The 18,778-nt window shown below is 42.5% G+C and overlaps 1 protein-coding gene across 3 annotated transcripts in view; it reads right to left on the bottom strand.

Moving 5' to 3' along the window:
• The window catches only part of CALN1 (calneuron 1), a 479,834-nt gene that overhangs the window by 14,075 nt on the left and 446,981 nt on the right, over positions 1-18,778 (bottom strand). For all 3 annotated transcript variants that reach the window (XM_045819681.1, XM_045819682.1, XM_045819683.1), the window contains one exon: positions 7,076-7,232. In XM_045819681.1, coding sequence (XP_045675637.1) covers positions 7,076-7,232 — 157 coding nt within the window. The remainder of the gene's footprint in view (positions 1-7,075; positions 7,233-18,778) is intronic.

The following is an 18,778-nucleotide window of genomic DNA, read 5'->3' as shown; positions in this document are numbered from 1 at the left end:
TTTAGGAGTGAATGTATCAAAAGGATGATTCAAACCCTGTAAATTTGTTCCCTACCCCATCTTTCAAAGATATGGAATTCCAGCAGGATGTACTAGATGATGTCTCCAGGTGAAAAATTAACAATCAGACAAGAACTGGGACTAGGGCCTGGCTAGTTTTTTTTAATTTGTTTGTTTTGAGTGCTTATTAATGTGTTAAGCTTTGTGCTAACTATTCTCATGTGTTACCTCATTTAATGCCCATAACAACAATAGGTCATTATATGATTCCCATTTTTGCAGATGAAGAAAATTAGGCTTTTAATATTTACTTTGTTACCTCACTCAAGTGATCTAAGAGGTGCTGAGGCATGATTTTAAACCAACCCTGTCCAGAGTACAGAGCTAGAATTCTTAACCATGCAGATTTAGCAGAAACAGCTCTCTAGGTCTCTGTCTCGTGTCTCAGAATCTCATCATTCTTCAGTCATGGCTCCAGAAAACTTTCCTATAGCTTTGCTGTGAAGGGTCCCCAAGTAGAAATAAATCATCTTTGGTCTGAGGCCCCAAGTTTCTTTGAAAAATGCTTCCTGTCTTATTACCTGCCACAGACCTCAACCACACCTTACCCTCCTACATCAGCCCAAGGAGAACAGGTTTTATTTCAGGAAAGTCATAGCACAAGGAGAACTGGGAGCAGATGGTGTAGATGACATATCATGCCCTTTTCATTTGGATGGGCATGAAAATGCTCAATGTGCATGACCAGGTGATGAGCCAGGTCTCCCCATCCAGGTGTGCATTTGACATCCAGACAGGAATGTTGCAACTTCAGCCGGATGGCTGAACTATAGACCTTGGATTTGACCGCAAACTCTTTCTGACCTTCTGCTAAACCTAGAAAATTTTGAATCTAGATATAACTGTTTTCCAATCTTTGCATTGGAAAGATGAGGAAAATAAGTCTCAGAGAGTTTTAAAATAAGTTACCCACTGTCACACAGCTCATCTACACAGGACAGGGAACAGAACCCACATGTCTACATAAGGATCTACTAGGGCTGCCTGGCCTGTGTCACCTCCCTTGCCATCATTCCTCTTGTCCCTTATACAGAGGCACTGAATGGTGCAGAGCAGCTCTGCTGTGACTTTCACAGAAACTACTTATTCCCTGAGTGATGGTCTGTACTCCCCTCTCCTGTGCATGTTGTCAGAACGTCTAGAAAAATATGACAGCTGGCGTTCCATTTAGGGAGAACACTTGGGGTAGATATCTTGAAAGGGCTCACACTCAGATCTCATGCTTCTACTCAACTTCCAAATATAATACAATTTCATTGACAAGGAAATGGAAAATGAGAAAGAAGATGAAGCTCCATCCTGTAAGGACACTCTGTAATGCCTATACCTGGGGAAATGACCCTGACAAATGAAGAGGCCAGGGCAGAACTTTGTAAGGTATGCCTGGGTTCAAATCCTGACTTGCTATTTGACTTTGAACAAATTACTCCACTTTGCTGAGCCTCCATTTCTTCATCTGTACCACAGGGACCACAGAATTTATCTCTCAGATTGTGCTGATAGGTCAATGAAATGTGTTAACAAATGACCAGCCCTTGGCAGGCATACTCAACAGTTTTCTTCCATCCTCTTCCTCCTGGACTATACTAACATGGATAAGCAGTAAACGTCAGAAGCAAGCACTACCAGATTTAGTATTTAGCTTAATTTGTCAGAAGAACCCTTAGTAAGGATTCAGTGGTGGGTGAATAGATAATTCAACCACATGCCCACTCAGTTCACCTATGTCAGTGACTCAAATCAGATAATAAAATACAAATTTGTCTCTCAGTGTCACTGAGTGTATGTTCTCTAAAAACAAAATGTATGCTGATTACAAGTGGCTGAACTGAAGCAAAATATCTCAAAATTCTCTTATGAAGCATGGATGGTGAATGGGCATTTTGGGTATCACATAATCTTGACTCTAATCCATTTTGGCAGATATGGACCTATTTATTTTTCCAAATAATTGCCAACTAACACCTAAGTACACTGAGCATAAGTTTTCTTAATAAGGGTATTCAAAAAAGATTTGAGGAATTGGGATTACCTGAAAGCCTTATGTTCAGCCAGATATTCTCATTGGACTATTCTCATATAGACAATTGATTGTGGATGGCTGAGAGCCCCTGAATTCAGTGCGGTCAAGTGACCTCATGCTCAAAGCACCCAGCACAGTGGGTGATAACTGTTGAAGTGCTCGACTCAATGTGAATGACCACCCTCACAGAAGCCAGGTCTGAATGCAGGAAGGGTCCACTTCGGAGCCCTTGAGTTAGATGCTTCTAGTTTCTTCCTTGCCCCCCTACAGATTTCTTTTTTTCTTTCTTTTACATTTTTAAAATTTTACTGTTGTTCAAGTACAATTGTCTGCCTTTCCCCCCAACATTTATTTTTTTTTAAATTTAAGGTTTTATTTATTTCTTTTTAGAGAGAGGGGAAGGAAAGGAAAAAGAGTCTGAGAGAAATACCAATGTGTGGTTGCCTCTTGCCCCACCCCCTCTGCACTGAGGACCTGGCCTGTAACCCAGGCACATGCCCTGACTGAGAATCAAACCAACAACCCTTTGGTTTGCAGGCCTGCACTCAGTCCACTGAGCTATACCAGCCAGGCATAAAGGTTTCTATAGATGACTCCTTTGGGGGCTCCAAGAAAATGGGTTCTATATATGGTATGTTCAGAGTTTCCTAAGGAAGTCAGGAAAGCTTTGATTAGGTAGCTTGGAATTTCATCCCATTTCCTCCTGTCCATTCCTTAGGAGAGGATGGAATACTTGCTATTTCCTAATGATCACCGAGTCCTACCTACCATAAGGATAAGGCAGGTAGGGGTGCGTGAGGGGCTGTGTGTGTGTGTATTTGTTATTTGTATTGACCTAAAAATCAAACAAATAAAGAAAACAAAATCAAGCCAAAATGAAAACTAAAAGGAGGACAAAACCCCTCAAACCTTTCCCATCAGTGGCTCCACACCCCATGGGCTCCTGGCCTATTTCTCTGTTCTTTATTCTTCCATTCATGTGGAAGGAATAATTGACATTTCTTGACTTAATGGACAGAATCTGACCACCTTTGTAAAAGTATCAGACACAAGATTTATAAAAATGAAAAATATAATCACTGATATAAAATGATGCTGATGGCATTTGGAGGTCCTCCTGTGAATTTCTAACTGACTCCATGGCACACAGTTTGCCCACAGAGGCATTTTCAAACCTTTTCCACACTCCAGAATCTCAACTGTGACTCCAGCTTTGCTGACCTCAAAGCCATCTGATGTGCGCTTTATTTAAATTCCAACTCTGGCCCTGGCTAGGTGGTTCAGTTGGTTGCAGTGTCATCCCATATACCAAAACATTGTGGGTTCAATCCCTGGTCAGGGAGGGTATGGGAGGCAACCGACAGATGTTTCTCTCTCACATTCTCTCTCTTGTTCTCTCTTGCTTCCTTCCTCTCTCTCTAAAATCAATAAACATATCCTCAGGTGAGGATAATAATAATAAAAATCTCCAACTGTGCCATAAAATGTCTGCTTTATGGACCATTTCTTCCTTCCTTGCTCACAGACAAATGTGCCCTTCACCTTTTTGTTTTTAAATACTTTATTTATTTATTATTAGAGAGAAGGGAAAGGAGGGAGAGAGGGAGAGAAACATCAATGTGTGGTTGCCTCTTGCACACCCCCTACTGAGGACCTGGCCTACAACCCACGCATGTACCCTGACTGGGAATTGAACTGGTGATCCTTTGGTTCGCAGGCCAGCACTTAATCCACTTAGCCACACCAGCCAGTACTCTTCACCATTTTAACGCAAGGTACAAGAGTACCTTTAGGTGTTTTTTGTCATTGATTACTTCCTCTGACACCAAATAGGGCAGGATTTCCAATGTCTGTGGATCAGCAGCTCCATAGGTGAGCTAATCATCACTTCCATACTTGCCACAGCAAAGCTCCAAAGAGAGCAGGAGGAAAGGGTTTCCGGGGGTGGCGGGGGGGGGGGGGGCGGAGGCTTAGCAAGAGCAGAGGGGCCTGACTGGGCCTCTGGAGTGTGGGGCAAATGTCCTGCTGCTTCCTTCCCTCTCATTGGTCAGTGTGGGTTATGCAGAAGATTAGATTTAAGGAGAAAAGTTTGTCATCACTTGAAGGAAGAAACCACCTTGTGCCTTCATATTTAGATGCTGGATTTACCAAAGCATGGCATGGTGGAAGCCTGATAGGTGGGTGAAGGATTGGAGGTTTTGGCAATGGCATGGCTAAAGTGACTGGACCAGGCATGCTGCCTGAGCTAGGGCAAGAAAGGACAGCAAGGAGTTGACAGCTTGGGGTAGGGCAGGGCCCAAAGGGCTGGGAGGAAGGTGAGGAGATTTAGGATGCATGAGCCATGCAACTGCACCATCAGATTGCAGTATGAGCAGGGAGAGGTTCAAAATGCCAACAGGTCCCTGTTTGTGGACAGCAAGTATGCAAAAAGGAGGGACAGGAAGAGGCCAAGGTCACCCACAGGGTGTTAAATGAATGTGTTCAGTCCTAGGGCAACAGGTGAACTCAGTCCCTGTGTATCATCTCTTCCTAGACATCTTTGCCTAAAATGCAATCAGGGAGGCCCTTTCCTGAACATGGAGAGATGGGCATTAAATATACACACCTGTGGCTTCAACCATACACAAGATTGGAAAAATCTTAAACTTAAACACAAACCAATGGGCTTGCCTTTAAGGCCAAATAATGCTGACAGAATGTTAAACAAACAAACAAACAAACAAACAAACAAAAAACCCAAAACCCAACTCTCTGGCATGAAAATATGCAAAAGCAATCATGTAATCAGGGTCCCAGAGATCATTTCAAAAAGCAGTGTGCTAATTACAAAAATAATGTTTCTTTTGTTAAATAAGACCATGAATTTTAAAGCATTTAGTACAGCACCTGGCTCTTATCATTTACCAACTCCAAATAATAGCTGTTGCCAATGTTATATGTATGAATCATTAAAGCAGACCCAGTAAGGCTTCTATTTGGGTGTCTTTTTTGTCAGTCATTTATTTCACTAATATATGAGCTTTTGAGTACTAAAAAGACATGGCTTAAAATTCAGATTACTTCCCAGTGCAGTCTGACCTTTCTCAAATTACTAAGACTTGTGACATTTCTCTGAACAAAACAGTGATCCACAAACAAAGGCTCTGTGGAAAATGAGGTGCCCAGACGTACTCTTTCCTCCTGTCCTGAGAGCGGCTGCTGACGGTGGGGGGCTGGAGACCCAGATGCTTCCACTGTTGAAGCACATAGTCTGTCAGCTAGGAAAGCGATGACTTGGGGGTCCAGGCCCACTGTTTCCCCAAGTTTTAGTCCAATCCCTGCCCTCGTGCCTCTATTCACCCTTGCCTATGTGGTCAGAAATGGTGCCAGCTGTGACCATGCTGCCCTATGCGGTCTGTGCGGCCCCAACTCCAAACACAGTCATAGATGCCATGGCCCAGGTCACAAGAAAAGAGACCAAGGCAGCTTCTGGACCACAGCTGTTTCCATTGGCTGTACACAGCACTTGTGAAAATTTTAAATGTGAACACCTTTACAATGGGGCATTGTTTTCAACTTTATCCCAGTCCCTACTAATTCCTCTTTCCCTGGTTTGAATTAACTTAGTTTGTCACCTTGGAATATAAGCTGTCTCCTGTTCCCTCTTGTCATGGCCTTGTCAATGCTGCACACTGACATAGGGGTAAAGCCCAGATAGGGTGTGTGGGAGCCCAGACCTGAAGGAATGGCTGTGGCCACCTGGACTAGCTCAGCCCCAAGGAGCCTCCCTGCCATGGCCCGGTTGGCTCTAATGTGGCAGTTCCAAGACAAGGGAACCAAATGTCACTCTGGGGCCTATGTGGCAGCTTACCATCTGTATATATTGACTGGTATATACTGACAATATCCAGGGTCTGGCAGAAGTAACGCCTGCTTGAGTGTGGTTCGTAGGGTAATAATATGGGTGTAATCATTTATAGTTTCAATTTAAACATTTCATCTAAAATGTCATATGCTGTGTTTGAGTGTGACATTGTTATATTACAGAATTACATGCTTATGATTTTTTAATAAAAGATTTTGTAATAAAAAGGGATGTTATTTGTGCCAGACCCTGTATATAGCTTACCACCTATATGTATTCACTTCTGATTATGTTCAGGAAAGAAATAATAGAAAAAAATAGTTTGATCTCTTTAAGAAGCCTCAACACTGCTTGGTTAAATATTGCTTGGTAGTCTGCTATGCTACTTTATGTAAGGTTAAAAATTCTATACATCAGAGCTGTTAAAAGAGCTCTGATTTTTCAATGTTGGAAAGAGGGGTTAGATCATTTAGTTTCCCTGGAACTATCGATTAGGGAATAAGATAGGTTGTTTTTTGTTTTTTCTTGTTTTCTCTCATGAGCCCAAGAAAAAAGGCCTCTCAGGGGTCTCTTTTTTGGCCCCAAGGGAACCGTATTTCTTCTGTAACTACATCATCAAGTTTCATGAGAGTCTTTCCATGAATAGGGCTCCTTCTCGCCAGTGCATTTGGGAAGCATAGCATAGAGGCAATCCATTCCTAAAGATCCTATGAAGCAGGTGTAATTGTCTTGATGTGTACACATGAGGAAACACACTCAGAGAAGGTACACCCCTTGCCCAAGTCACACAATCAGCCACTGGAACTGATCCGGGTTTACTAACAGTCTAAACAGGCTCTTCCCACCACCCTATGCAGCCTCCACTAAGTAAAGGCAAACACCACAAAGCCATACTTCTAGTCACTGACCTCAGAGTCCCTGGAGGAAGGACAGGGTCAATGGAGGTTTTGTAAAAATACAGAGTTTGGGGAAAATATGGGGAAAAAAGAGAAACCAATTGCGTCTTCACAAAAAGGACCTTTTATCCTCAGTCCTGGATTCTTGGCTTCACTACAAGTCCATTGTAAATACATTTTTCATACAGAGGATGTGAAGGTATTGGCCCATCCCACACCCTGGTAAAGAAAGCTGAAGTGGGGGGTACCTACCGCCTTCAAACTCTGTCTGGCAGTTCCCCGAGGTATCATTCAGGCTCTCCTCCTCGTTGATGATGATGTTCTCAATGTCTTTCATTGTTAAGTGGTCCCGGAAGGCATGATAGAGGATGTGCTTCAACTCTTCCAGAGTTATCCTTTGCATGTCAAACTGTGGAGATAAAGAAGAGTGGGAGGGTCTTGGGCACATGGGGGTGAGAACTCTGCTTAGGGTTTTACCCGCAAGCCCTAAAGTCTTCAAACTCCTTTATGAAAACCTGTCCTAGCTTTTCAGAACATCAGGTGAGCAGTTTTCCATCATGTTCAGCTCTAAGCATTCTTGTGAACTTGTAATAACTTATTGGGAATACAGTGCATGCAGCATATCCCCCTCCACTGAGACTCTTGGAGGAAAAAAATGTCACCTGCCAATTTGGTTTCCTACTCATCCAGCCATCTGCTGTCACCCCTTGTATACTTGGGAGTAGTGTCACACTTCAGACAATGCATATGTCTCTAAAAATTTTATGATCTCTTAAGAAGCCCCCAATTCCCATCTTGCTTTAAGTATGTATCTGATTATAACATGAGAAAATGCAAGCTCAACCCTGTGTTTATGAGGAGGAGCAGCAAAGAGGAGGGGGAGCATCGCAGGTACGTTTTTCCCTTCCTGGTGACAGCACTGTGTTTCCCCACTGTGTTTGTTTCTACCAGGCTCAGTTGTGTCACTTAACCCATGACATGTGAGGAGACACCTCCTGTTGAAAGCTGTATGAGCCATGTGTGATTCTATCATTCATCCTTTTCCCTCTGTCATGAGAACAGCATGCCCTATGTAGGGGCTGTTCCTTTTGTCTGGGTCCCAGAATGAGGATAAAGTGGGAAATTCCTGCAGCTATCCCATAAAGGGAAAATCATGTAAGAAATGCCCTTTTTGTTATTAGCCATGGAGACTTTGGACTTCTTTGCTGCCATAGCATAATGGGCTTTAAGTCAACAATACAGAAATTAGTACATAGAAATGACAGGCTACCATTACACAAATTCTAAAATATGAAGCATGGCTTCCAGGGCCAGGCAGTGGGAAATAAGAAAACTGTTACTGGGGGTTAGAAAGATAATAACCCTTTGTATGCAGTAGAAAAACATTTGGTAAAATTGTTGCTTGTGATAACTTACAGGACAGATATGCATTGAATGACTTTGTGGCTTTGGAGGGAAAGTTTGGGGAACAGCAGCTCTGACTGCAAATGGTTGTGTCTGACAGGATGCTGCAAGAAAGAGATGAGCTCAGAAAAGAACTGAATGGTTTGCAAGCCAGAAATGGAGACAACTTGGAAAATCCTGGACTTGCAGGAAAGAAAGTAGGCGTTTCTCATCTTCAACCAGAAAGAGATAAAAATGGGAAATGCTTTAACAATTACAAGCCTATTAAAACAACTCAGCCCTGACCATTGTGGATCAGTTGGTTGGGCAACATCCTGCAAAGTGAAAGGTCCATGGGTTTGACTCCCTGTCGGGGAACATGCCTGGGTTGTGAGTGCTGTCCCTTGTTGGGGTCGTACAAGAGGCAACTGATCGATGTTTCTCTCCCTCTCTTCCTCCCTTCCCCTCTCTCTAAAAATAAATAAATAAAATCTTTTAAAAAGTCAAAGTGTCCTTTGTTACAATCTTTGAATGTGTTAAGTGACTCTCCCAGGAAGCTGACTATTAAGTTCAGAAAGAAGTTTGTCTCAAATATAATTGTGGGCATGGCTATTAGCACAAAGCAATTAGAATCAAATAGGTAAAAAGATGACTAAGTTTTTGAGAGAGCTGTACTGGCCAAGAGCCAGCAGCTTGGGATTAAACAAGTTGATGACTCTATGATCTTTGGGCTCCCAACCTTCTACAGGCATATGCCATTATGAGGAGAAGCTCCACAGATCCCAAGAGGGACATATTTTCCAATGCCCTCATTAGATGGGTATACAGGGGTGGAAAAGGCTGGATCCCCCAAATGGTAAAGCTGGGAATTATACTTCAAATTATGCAATGAAATCCAGAGCAATTTCTAGGATGCAGAACTAGGGTTTAATTTAAAAATATCCTTCACCCCAAAGTCTGTCCAACAGAATTTCAGAATTGCTGAGTCTTAGATTCCTATGCATCTCTCAATTTTTAAAACGTGTCTCCACAAGAAGCCACACCCAGATTTACTGTATCTCATGAGATTCTAGATCTTGAGTCTTATGTTTTCATTGGATGGGACTTATAGGGTGTTTCCCTTAGGGAGGGGATAAGTATATTTTGTGGCTGAAGGGAAAGAAATAAACACTTATGGGCAAGAGTGTGGTCTGTAATTGGTTATATTATTTCCAATTATTTGTTTCCTCTCCCTGTGAGAGAATTATATCTCCCTGCCCATTGACTTTAGGCTTTGGCCATTAAAGTGAGGAAGGGCTCAAAAGCCATTGTGTATACTGCCATTTCTCTCTCCTTCTCCTCTACCCCCTCACTCTTTCCTGCCACAAAAACATGTACACCAAATAGGGGCTCCTGCTTTCTCCTGGGTCCTGGAATGAATACAGTGTAGAGCTAACCCATGAAAGGCATGTAAAGTTGAGTGAGAAATAAACCTTTGTTTTTCACCACTAAGACTTTGGGATTTCTGCAGTATAACTTAGCCAAAAATGAATACAGAAATCAATGTTTTAAGTTAGGCTGGATCATGATAAAAGAAAGTTTTAGACATTTTTCCCTGCTTTATTTGTAAAGTGATTCCTTTAAGTATACCCCTTTTTCTAAAAAATTTAATTGGGTTACTGAAGCTTTCTGGACATCCAAATGATTCAAGTTCAAAGCTATTTCTAGGGCTAAAAGCAACTGAAGAGGAGCATGTAAAGTAGATTCATTTCTGCATCCCAGTTTATTGAATATAAAAGTAAAATTTGAGATACATTCAGAATTGTGCCTTAGATTTGATAAGGGAAACTGTGGCTGTCAGCTGGGTGCAGGGAGAAGGCTAGCAAAGTGCACAGTGAGGGTGATGTGCCTCACAGGTGAGAATACAGGCTTGAGAAGAAGAGTGACAAAACCAAAGAGACTCCAAAAACAAGTAAGCATTCCCGAAGACCAATGGAAGGACTGGAGTGCCTGGGAAAACTCTAGGTAGCTGAGAGTTTGCTAAATTCAGAAAGTGGGGGGAAAGAATTGGCCAGGGGCTATGACAAGAGCAGGACAAGTGCAAATTCCAGAAATTCCTTGTTTTCCTTTTACTTGGCTATCTGGGTCATGTTTTAGGAAACTAATATTTAAACAAAATTAGTTGAGTAGAATTCCATGTCTGCGTAGATTTGTTTTTTACAAATTTAAAAGAAATCACTATAAAACATGGATATAATGTCAACAACTAATTTCTTCCATTATTATCAGTCCATTTAGCTTTTTGATTTTCCTTGAGTCAATTTTGGAATTTTATATTTTTTCAGAAAATTAGTCAAAAGTTTTTCATTATTATTGGCGTGTAACTATGCACAATAGTATGGAAATTTTAAATTTCTCTTAATACTTCTTATATCCCATTTCTTATTTATAAATCCTGCTTGTTTTCCTTTCCTCTAGGTTGTATTTTTATTGTTTGATTCTGTTTTTAGTGAATCCAGTTTAAAAATTGCAGGCCACACATCTCTTATTTTTAGAAACCAAAGTTTTCCATTATGGTTGGACCTTTGTAGGGTCGATTACACAAATATACTTATCTTTATTAATTCTGTTATATAATCTTATAATTACAATCTGTATCTTCTATAACCTAATTTCTTTTGGATGACTTCATTTGTCAAAGACTATGTGTCACATATTGAAGGCTGTGAAGGGAGTTGTATCTCCATACACTTTCTTATAGCCCTAATATTTTTTAATAAGTCCTAATATTTTAAAAGTATTTTTTAAAAATTACAGTCCTGATGTTTTAAATACTATTTTTAAATTATTTTAATAAAAAAGTAACTTTAAAGATAAATTTAAATGGCTGCTCTTTGGTGCCAAAAGACTGAGTCCCTACTGCAACAAACAGTGTTTGGTGACCTCATGCCAGGTACTGAGATGGAGGCACGGAGGTGAGCCAGAGCCCGGGACGGAGGTCCTGATAGAAAAAGACAAGCCGGCAAGTGGTTTCAATTCAGTTTGATACACACTGTGGCAAGTGAAGCACAGGATGGTGGGGAAACCCCTGGGGAAGAAGGGTCAGGTCCTAGGAGGCTTCCTGGAACATAGGCATGCAACCTAAGGCTTAAAGGAAGAAGAGCCCTGGCCAGGTAGCTCAGTTGGTTCAAGTGTTGTCCCAATACACCCACCACAGTTGTGGGCTTGATCTCTGGGCAGGGCACATATGAGAATTAACCAATTAGTGAGTGAATAAATGGAACAACAAACTGATGTTTCTCTTTTTCTCTTTCTCTCTCCCTCTCTCTAAAATCAATCGATCAATATTTTTTTAAAAAAAGGAAAATGAACTTGCCAGGTGAGTGGGGTGGAGATGAAGGAGAGGGTGGGAAAAGAAGTGAAACGGGCTGTCAGCAGAGGAAATGTGGTGCAGGGGTGTGAGTGGCCACACACAGAGTCCTGAGGGCTGGGCACAGTAGGAGATGTTAGGAGTGTTGGTCACAGCTGTACCTGGGGTGCTAATCAATACAGGCCTGTATGCCATGGTGAGGAACTTGGTTGGATTTTTGTTTTTTGCTCTTTGTCTGTTTTTACATTTTTATCATGGTAAATACACATAGCATAAAGCTTACCATTATATTCATTTTTAAGTGTGCAGTTCAGCGGCATCGGGTCCATTCACAGTGTTGTGTGGCCATCACCCCCATCATCTCCAGAATTGTTTGCATTTTCCCCAACTGAAACTCGGTACCCACTGAATACTATTTCCCCAGTCCTCCCTCCCCCAAACCCCAGGCAACCACCATTCTACTTTCTAGAGAAAGTCAAACAGGAATTTGACTGCTCTAGGCACCTTATGTAAGTGAAATCATACAGTATTTGTCCTTTTGTGACTGGCTGATTCACTTAGCATATTGTCTTCTAGGTTCATCCGTGGTGTAGCATATGTAGCATGCTGCAGAATTTTATTCCTGTTTAAGGCCGAACAGTGTTCCCTTGTATGTCTATGCTAATTGTTCATCTATTTACCCATCCACGGACGCTTGGGCTGCGTCCACCTTGTAGCTATGGTGAACAACGCTGCTGTGAGCACAGGTGAAAAAATACCTGCTCATGTCCCTGCTTTCAGGTTGTGTGTGTGTGTGTGTGTGTGTGTGTGTGTACCCAGAAATAGAACTGCTGAATCATATAGGTAATTCTGAGTTTAATTTCTGAGGAATAAAGCTTAGTTTTATCTTTTGGGTAAAACGAAGTACTGCTGACTGATTTCCATCACAGAAATTACTTCATCAGGTCTGAGTGTAAGAAAAGTTCCCCTTTGCTGGTGGCACAAGGGGCAGGACAATCAGATAGGCTGTGGAAATACCAGGTTTAGAACCACGATGGGATATAGGGACAAGAGAGAATTCAAGTACCTGTAGGGGAGAGGTTGACAAGACTTGATGAGTCATTGTGTGTGGAATGTGAAGGACGAGGAGCCAATTAGGGTGACACCTGGGCTTTATGTTTAACTGAATGGTAACAGCAGAAAAAACAGGCTTAGAGAGAAAGGCAACGAGCTAAATTTTGGATGTGTGCATTGGAGGTGCCAGAGGGACAGCCCAATAAAACAGCCCAGAAGGCAACAAGATATACAGATATGGGCTAATGGTTCAGATTTGGAAGTCATCTCTATACAGATGACAATGAAAGTCATCAGAAAGGATGGCAATAGTAGGAAGTGTGAAAATGCCCAGGAAATGCACTGGGAGGACATCAAGATGAACAGGTGGCCAGCCTCCATTACGGAACGGGCAGAGTGTATGTGGTACTGTGATTTATAATAAATATATACTTCGACTTTATGCTTATGGTTCCTGGCTCGCAGTTGCCAAAACCCTTGGAATTTCCTAAGTGGTAAGTGCAATGGGAACAGTCTTTGTTATAATATTTGGTTTCTTGTCCTCAGCTCCTGAAATAGCTTCAGAGCTGTACGTGACTGTGTTATTATTCATAACAAGCCTCTTCAATCCCAACTCAGTTTATGTTAATAGGTGGCTTTTGGAAAGCCCCTAAAGATGAGGATGCTGAACAGAGGGTTGAACTTTCAGTCTCATCCCCTGACCTCCTGGGAGAGGAGAAAGGCTGGAGACTGACTTCAGTCACCAATGGCAAATGGTACCTATGCAATGAAGTCTCCATAAAAACCTACAAAGGCCAGGTTCAAAGAGCTTCTAGGTTGGTGAACCAGAACACTTCCACATGCCACCATGACAGGCCCTAAACTCCACAGGAATATGAGCTTCTTTGTTTGGGATCTCCCCCACATATTGCTTCATCTGGATGTTGATTTGTATCTTTTAATATCCTTCATAATAAACCAGTAGTCTAGTGAGTAAACTGGTTTCCTGAGTTCTGTGGGTTGCTCTAGCAAATTAATTGAACCCAAGAAGGGGCTAGTGGGAACTTCTGATTTACAGGCAGACCTCAGAAATATTGCAGGTTCTGTTCTAGACCACCACAAATAGAGCAAATGTCACACAAAAAAGCAAGTTTCACAAATGTTTTTGTGTCCTTGGTGCATATTAAAGTTATGTGTATGCCATACTGTACTCTATTAAGTGTACAATAACATTATATAAAAAAAACAATGTAGTTAGCTTAATTAAAAATGATTTATTGCTAAAAAAAGCTAACCATCATCTGAGCCTTAAACCTCATGAACCAAAATCTGCTAGCTTTAAAGTTTTCTTCTGCAGCTTCCTCACCTCTCTCAGCCTTCATAGAGTTGAAGAGAGTTCAGACCCTGCCCTGATTAGGCTTTGGCTTAAGAGAATGGTGTGGTTAGTTTGATCTTCTATCCAAACCACTAAAACTTCCTCTCTATTAGCAATCAGCCTGTTTCACTGTCTTATCACACGTGTGTTAACTAGAGTTGTGCTTTTCATTTCCTCCAAGAACGTTTCTTTTGCATTCAGCACTTGGCTGTTTGCCACAGAGCCCTACCTTTTGGCCTATCTCAGATTTCGACATGCCTTTCTGTTTCATCATTTCTCGCTTTTTAAAAAAATTCTCACACAAGGATATGTTTAATGATTTTAGAGAGAGAGGAAAGATAGAGGGAGAGAGAAACATGGATGTGAGAGACAAACACATTGGTTGCCTCTCGTATGCACCCCAACTGGGGACTGAACCTGCAACCTAGGCATGTGCCCTGACCAGGAATGGAACACACAACTTTTCCGTTTAGGGGACAGCACTCCAACCAACTGAGCCACACCAGCCAGGGCATTTCCAGCTTTTGGTTTAAAGTGAGAGACATGTAACTCTTCCTTTCGCTAGAACATTTAGAAGCCATTTTAGGGTTATTAACTGGCCTAATTTAAATATTGTTGTGTCTCAGGGAATAGAGAGGGCCCAGGAGAGGGAGAGAGATAGCAGAAGGGCCCATTGGTGCAGCAGTCAGAACACACACTATATTTTTCAATCAAGTTTGCTGTCACATGGTCGCAGTTCATGGCATCTGTGACAACTATAATAGAAATAAGAAACAAAAGTTTGAAGCATTGTAAGAATTACCAATGCATGACATGGAGACACAAAGTGAGCAAATGCTGTTGGAACAGTGCCGATAGCCTTGCTCAGCATAGGGTGGCCACAAACTTCCAGTTTGTAAAAAAACGCAATATCTGTAGAACACAATACACAAAGCACAACAAACGTGGTATGCTTGTAAAGCCAGTCATTCAGAAGCACAGGTAACAACTCAGACCTGTGATTGGCAACCTGAGCTGAAGGGCAGTCTTATGAAACCGAGTGCTTCTGGAATCCGATGCTTTCACAGAATAGTCAGTGTCAGAATTGAGTAGAAGTGTGGGGTGCCCAGCTGGTGTTGGAGAATTGCTTGGTGGTGTTGGACAAAAACTCACACGCTAGCATCAAGTGCAGAACCAGTGTGCCTTTTATCAGTACACAGAATCAGTCATTAAAAATAGTTAGGGGCTTCTGTGTAGAAAAACTCTATTTTTTACATCATTATGACTATGCTTATTTTCTTCCTGCATGAAATTTCTGCTGTTTGTCTCCCCTTTGGTTTTTAAACTGTCTGTATTACATTAAGCACATCTCTTTAAAAAGGTATATCTCCTATAAAGAGAATGAAGTTAGATTTTTAAAAAATCTAATTGGGGATTTTGGGCCTTCCAGTAGTGGAATCTAATTACATTTTCATATATTGTTATAAACATGTTGGGCTGTACTTCTGGTAATTCATCTCCTGCTTTCTAGTCTTCAGCCTTCCTTATTTAGAACAAAACAAAACAAAACAAAACCCACTGTTGTCCTAGTTTTGATTATACTGATGAATATCTTTTATCAAATGCATTACTTAAGGCATATTTTCTTATATTATCAAGTTCAAGAAATTAAATTGCATTTTCTCACCTTTCCTTGTGTGTGACAAGAAAACATCTATACCTTACTTTCCTGCCTCTTTCCGGACATGTTACAGTCTCAGTGAACTTAATTTGAGATTCGCTATGACATATTTTCTACTATTGGCACCTTTTTCTAGAATGGTGCTTGGCTTCTGCATTTAATTTTGTAACAAAATGTATAACAGATACTGCTACTTCATTATACTTAATTGATTTCAATGCTTACTTCCATTCTTCTACAATCATCCTAACCCGTGCCTGAATTTCATCCAAAAATCTGCTGAAGAACTTTTCACAAAAGTTTAATAATGAAGCATATGTGAACATTACATCATCTGAGTTCTCATAATCTGATAATCCTTTCCTCCCCTCTACCAGGATGGGCGCTTGGTTTGCCATGCAGTTCTCAAAGAGCACAGAATTTCCTCTCTGTGCTCTGTTGGAATGTCTCTGGTTCCTTCTGCTGTTCAATGTGGGAGGAGCAAAGAGGTTGGATGGTGGCCTTGGTTTTTACTTTGAAGATCATTTCTTTTTTCTTCCTGGACACTAGTAAGAATATTTCTTTTTCCATGGTACTAAAAAGATGTTTTCCATGCTATGCTAGCAATATGTTTTTGCATTAATTTTGCTGGAGGTTTTGTGTGTGTGTGTAACGGGTCTTTTAATATTTACATCCGTATCGTTTTCAGCCTCATGACATTTCCTGGAAACCACTTGGATTATTGTCTTTCTCCTGTTCTGTCTAATGGGTTCCTTTCTCTAGAACACAGATCAGTCCTAATTAGATTTCTATTCCTGGTATCCATATTTTTCATCTTTTCTCTAATAATTTTCATCTCTTTGTCTTGTATTTCATATCACTAATTTTCTTGTATTGTTAATTCTGTTCCTACTGTCTCTAGTAAAGATGTTAATTCTAGTTTCATACTGGTTCCTTCCACACACTTATTATTTTAGCCTGTTCCCTTTGTGCCCTAGACTGCTCTGGTTGTTGCTTTACCAAAATCCAAATCTCTTACATTGCTTTTAAATATTAAAACATTGAAGAACATCCAACAGGCATCTTCTGCAGTTCTCACCCGAATCACTCTTTACAGCTATGCCCCTCCCTGCATCTCTCTTCCTTGGGCTAGGCTAGGGGGTCATTAATCTGCCTTGCAAATTGCTGCTGTTAGGGTTTATGCATATGTGAATGAGAAATGGGCAACCCAAATGCAGGGCTTGCAAAGGAGAGAGTGGCTGGGACATTCTTCGTCCCTCATGCACAGCTGGTTGGGGGTACTTGTGGAGCATCGGGAGCTGTGCACACCATGAGCTGGGCCTGCAGTTCCTCGGTGCTGCCTTGTGGATACAGATGATTCCTTGCCAGGAAGCACAGTTCTCTGAAGGTGGGAAGGTTGCTGTTTACCCTGTTACTCTAGCACAGTGGTTCTGGAGTATGTTTCCTGGACCAGCAGCACCTGGAAACTGGTTGGAAATGTAATTTCCCCAACCCCACCCCAGACCTACTGACTCAGAGACTCTGGGGTGAGTCTCAGCCACCTGTATGACACGAACTCCCCAGAGGATTTCTCTGTTCAATGAGGTTTGCAAAAAACCACATGAAGTTCTAGAACAGAAAGGAGACCCCTCTCCCAGTGCATGCTGCCCCCCATGTGACTGTCCCCTATGGTGACAAAACTGTCCCAGGCCTTCCTGCTGGGATCTATCCTCATCCTAGGCTGGGAATTAAAGTCTCCAAGTCAGCGCAGAAACAGAGAAGTTGGTGGTACATAGAGGACAGGCAGCACTGGGATGCTGACAGGCAAGGAAGATCATTCTCTCAGGATACCCTGTTTTTCTCTTCTGGGCAGGAATTTTCTCTTCTGGTCACTGTGTCCAGGAATTAGGTGCAAACAGGGGAGGTAAGCCAGAGGATTACTGCCTTTGCAGGGTCCTCTGCCTTGGTCTGGCTCCCCAGGAGGATCAGGTAATACTGACTGCAAGCATCTTCTCTCAGTCTGCCTCCCTCCTCCAGGTCAGGGGCCTTTCTAGGGCTTGCCAGAAATCTAATCGGTCTTCCCACTGGGAGTTAATTTTTTCTGTTTATCAGCCTCTGCTAGCAGATGATGAGCCCTCTGAAGGCACGCACTGCCTCTGACAGGGTCGGTCATGGAGCTGCCCCTGCCCCCACCCCCAATCTGTGAGAGGGCCAGAAAAGGCCCTGTGCAAGGGGACTCGCCACGTTCACATTCCCTCCCATTTCAAGGTGGAAGAGCAGAGTAATTGAATGTGTTTTCCTGCTGCGAGAGGAACCTCAGGGTGCCTGAGTCTCCAGTCCGGACTGGAATTTTTGATAAGATGAAATGCGGCCGCAGGAAGGGTGAGCTCCTGCTATGCCGGGCACTGGCTGTGTGAGGCCTTCGCCTCCAGGCTCAGGGCAGCCTCATGCAGAGACCCACACAGCTGGGGGCCACATCTTCCATGCCCAGGTTTTAGGTGAATCCAAACTCAATTCAACTTTCTCAGAAAGTGTGGAATAATTTGTTGGCACAGGTCTTTCTCTGGGGACAGGGATGGGCTGAATAAGCTCTGGAATCCTGCCCCCCTCTGTTCTTTTCTCTGTCCATCTACAGAAGGCACCACCCACCAAGAGCAGATCGGCAGGTCAGAGCCTCTGTGCCAGGGGTGGAACTGGTTACAGTTTACGTGGCTGTCTGGGCAGGATCCCACCCACAGGGCTGGGTGCTCTCATCCATTTCTCTTGGTGTGGCATAAAACGCACATTTTCTAAGTGTGTTCCAAGCACTGGTGTGGCAAGGTCACACAGGGCATTAGGTCTACAGAATTTCCTGCCTGTGCCTTCCCCACACCATGGGCCACACAGCCTCCTGTCTCTAGTAAGTAGCCCCCCAAAGGGACTGTCCTGCCACCAACGTGCCAGTGGTGCCAGGATGTGAAGGACCAGCAACATCAGTGTAACCAGAGACTTCCGGAGTCCTTCCTGGCTCCAAGCCTTTCCCCGCAGGAGGAATTAGTGAGAATGGAATTCAAGGAATTGTGAGACCCTCCCTGCCCCAGTGATGAGGCAGATGCATTGAGGCCTTGGGCAGGATGAGTGGGAAGGGGAAAGGAATGGGAGTTGGTAACAGTACTGAAAACAACAGGGAGTGCCAGC

The sequence above is a fragment of the Phyllostomus hastatus genome, unplaced genomic scaffold (assembly GCF_019186645.2).
Source record: "Phyllostomus hastatus isolate PE091 unplaced genomic scaffold, TTU_PhHast_1.1 phas_scaffold_385, whole genome shotgun sequence".
Classification (NCBI taxonomy): domain Eukaryota; kingdom Metazoa; phylum Chordata; class Mammalia; order Chiroptera; family Phyllostomidae; genus Phyllostomus; species Phyllostomus hastatus.
The sequence above is the reverse complement of the archived record's forward strand: the minus strand, read 5'-3'. Positions and strand labels throughout refer to the sequence as shown.